The 2,691-nt window shown below is 47.4% G+C and overlaps 1 protein-coding gene across 1 annotated transcript in view; it reads right to left on the bottom strand.

Moving 5' to 3' along the window:
- Positions 1 to 1,799, bottom strand: part of LOC119346021 (cytosolic sulfotransferase 8-like) — a 2,350-nt gene extending 551 nt beyond the window's left edge. Inside the window, exons 1-2 of the mRNA XM_037615781.1 lie at positions 1,285 to 1,799; positions 2 to 397 (exon numbers count right to left, since the gene is read on the bottom strand). Coding sequence (XP_037471678.1) covers positions 2 to 397; positions 1,285 to 1,799 — 911 coding nt within the window. The remainder of the gene's footprint in view (position 1; positions 398 to 1,284) is intronic.
- Between the last annotated feature and the right edge of the window lie 892 nt (positions 1,800 to 2,691).

The following is a 2,691-nucleotide window of genomic DNA, read 5'->3' as shown; positions in this document are numbered from 1 at the left end:
CCCCTTCCGGAAATAGGAGTCATATGGGAACTTCAAGAACACCCCCTGGGAGCCTTTCTTGTTGGCCTCTAGATTTTTCAGATGCTCCAAGCTACAAAGCTCAACGATCTCTGCAACGACACCGGCCTCTTCCTCTGTGTCGGAAAATGGTCTCCCGAGGAATTGAGCTAGCTTCCTGACTTTGTCAACCGGATCCTGATGCATCTGCTCGTAGGTCAAGAAAAGCACCCTGTTTGGCTCTGCATTGCTTACCCTCCAGTATCCAAGGATGTGATCCCAGACAGGCCCGGCAAAACATGTGCCCTCACACACCGTCTCGAACACCTCTTGGAGTGATATGTCAGGTCGAACACGGTTGGCGAAATGCCACATGGAGACAACCATGTCCTTCTGATCCCTGCAAATCACCGACTGATTAAAAATTCACAGATCTCAAACAAATGGGATGTTTAATAAAATAAATTTCTCTTCAAGATATGTTAATTGGAAGTTTTACTACTAGTATAGTGTAAAACTCAATGTATATTATGCAATCGTAACCTCTGTAACAAAATATAAGAAGTTTTTTGCATTTTAAGTGCAAGCAAAAAATATCTATAAAAAGTTATACAGGGAGAAGCAAACAAATCTTCTAGGGTGGAAATATGCATATTTTTCTAGAAAAAACTTTCCGCTCTATTGGTCAACTATCATGGTAGTACAAAGAGCACCATAAATAATATAAATCGTAGAAAAGGGACGTACATACTACTCCTAATTTGCAAAATACATGACGCCTAGTTAAAAATCCACATAATATATTTTTTGCAATTTTAATTAACAGAAAAAATATTTATTGAGGACTATGCTAATATCTAATTAAGGAGTCATTTATTTGAGTAGAACGGAAGAATGAGTATAAAAGAGATCATGTGGATTACATATTTTTTACAAACGTCCTTTTTCAAATAGAGGTGCACTTTGCAAAATTTTACTTAATCCTCTCCCAGCTTTTAGATGGAGATTCGAGCCATCTCATCACTTCTTGTAAAGTCACGGTCATATATATGACGGGAAAGAAAATTTGAGAACAATATTATTCCTGATATAGAGAGGAAAAAAACACTTCAACTGAGTGGATCTGACAGCCATATGCTAACATGCATCAGAGAAATAACAAGCGATAGCGGATGACGGAAAGACACAACTACCGCTGTTCTTGTTGTTAGTTGTGACCTCCTTGGGTCAGGGCTTGTTGAACCAATCATGTAAACATATGTACTATTGTAACATCGACAAAATTACCTGCATATGTAGACGATTTTGCAGTCGGGGCCACGAGAGATAGACGGCGGCAGCACCGAGAGAGGCATGTGCGTGCACATGAGCCTCGGCGAGGGCAGCTTGTCCAGCACTGCCTCACGGCCGACGGCGAAGAGCCTGTCCACTAGAATCACACAGTCGTGCGGGTTTAGGCGGCGGAGCGGGTGGGCGGGGCTGGCTGGCGGGTACGCAGCACGGGCCATCGTGGCGAATATCAGAGCCTTGAGCCAAGTGGTGCCGCACTTGGGAAAGCTCGCAAGAACCACGTCGCCGGGGCGCGTTGAGAAGCTGCGCTGCATGGATATGATGCCTGGTACCCAGTCCTCCAGCACCCACACGCCCTGATAGCAGCGCAACTTGAGCTTGCTGGCAGGGTTCAACGGCAGGGACGCCACGGCGGCGGCATACTCGGTAGGTGGGCGCACTGGGATGGTGCCGTCGTCGGCGTCCTTGAACGCCACGGGGACCTGGAGAGCAGTCGTTTCGCTGCCAGCCATTTTGCTGATAATACTAGCTACCGGGAGCAAGCCTTTTTATAAACATTGAGCTACACCACACCAAGCTGTTGGGGTCAACCCCGTCTCCCGTGTACACAGGTTGTACATTGGGTGGCCCCGCGTAGGGGGCCATGTGCGTCGCACATGAACGTTTCACACTTCTGTGCCAAGAAAGTCTTGACACACACAAGTATTTGCCGGGATAATTTAAACCGTCCGCATCTGTTGGGACCGCCACAGGGTCAATTTAAAGGGCTCGGTCAAGGGTCATCGAGTGCTCAACCGCAACAGGGCGGGCAGCCATTTCACATTGATGGCCGACTATTTTGCCCTGGATGCACTCTTTACGGATGCGTAAGACTGTCTTTGATCATTTGTACCATGACATCCGGTCCTATGATGACTATTTCATCCTAACGAAGGACACGGTGGGAACGATTAGGTTGTTTGGTTACCAGAAGAGCACTGCCGCATACCGGATGCTTGCAAGGGTTCGATACTCTTACTTATCGAAATGACTATGATTGATCCCCTATACTTGTGGGTCATCAGCCAGCGGTAGTACCGCTTGCACGCAACAAAAACCGCCAATATCATATTTGTGGAGTGGTGGCTTATGCAATTTTAAGAGGTTGTAGATGAGATGGGATTTGGATTGGAGACAAGAAATACTGCAAATGGGAGGGAACACTGCAAGGTCAAAAGACATCCAAAACAAGCGCAAACTTCGCCAACTTCTCTACGGCCGTGCCCCACCGCCACAACCACGAAGTCGGCACGTCCGCGGGCGCAACCGGGAGCGAGGAAGAGTAGTGCATGGTAGGTCGCCGCCGTTGGGGTCCCAAGAAGGCCACCGCTCCTTCCTTCTCATTGAAGCTAAGCTTGGCGGACT

The sequence above is a fragment of the Triticum dicoccoides genome, unplaced genomic scaffold (assembly GCF_002162155.2).
Source record: "Triticum dicoccoides isolate Atlit2015 ecotype Zavitan unplaced genomic scaffold, WEW_v2.0 scaffold37015, whole genome shotgun sequence".
Classification (NCBI taxonomy): domain Eukaryota; kingdom Viridiplantae; phylum Streptophyta; class Magnoliopsida; order Poales; family Poaceae; genus Triticum; species Triticum dicoccoides.
Note: the sequence above shows the minus strand (reverse complement) of the source record. Positions and strands in the feature narration are given on the sequence as shown.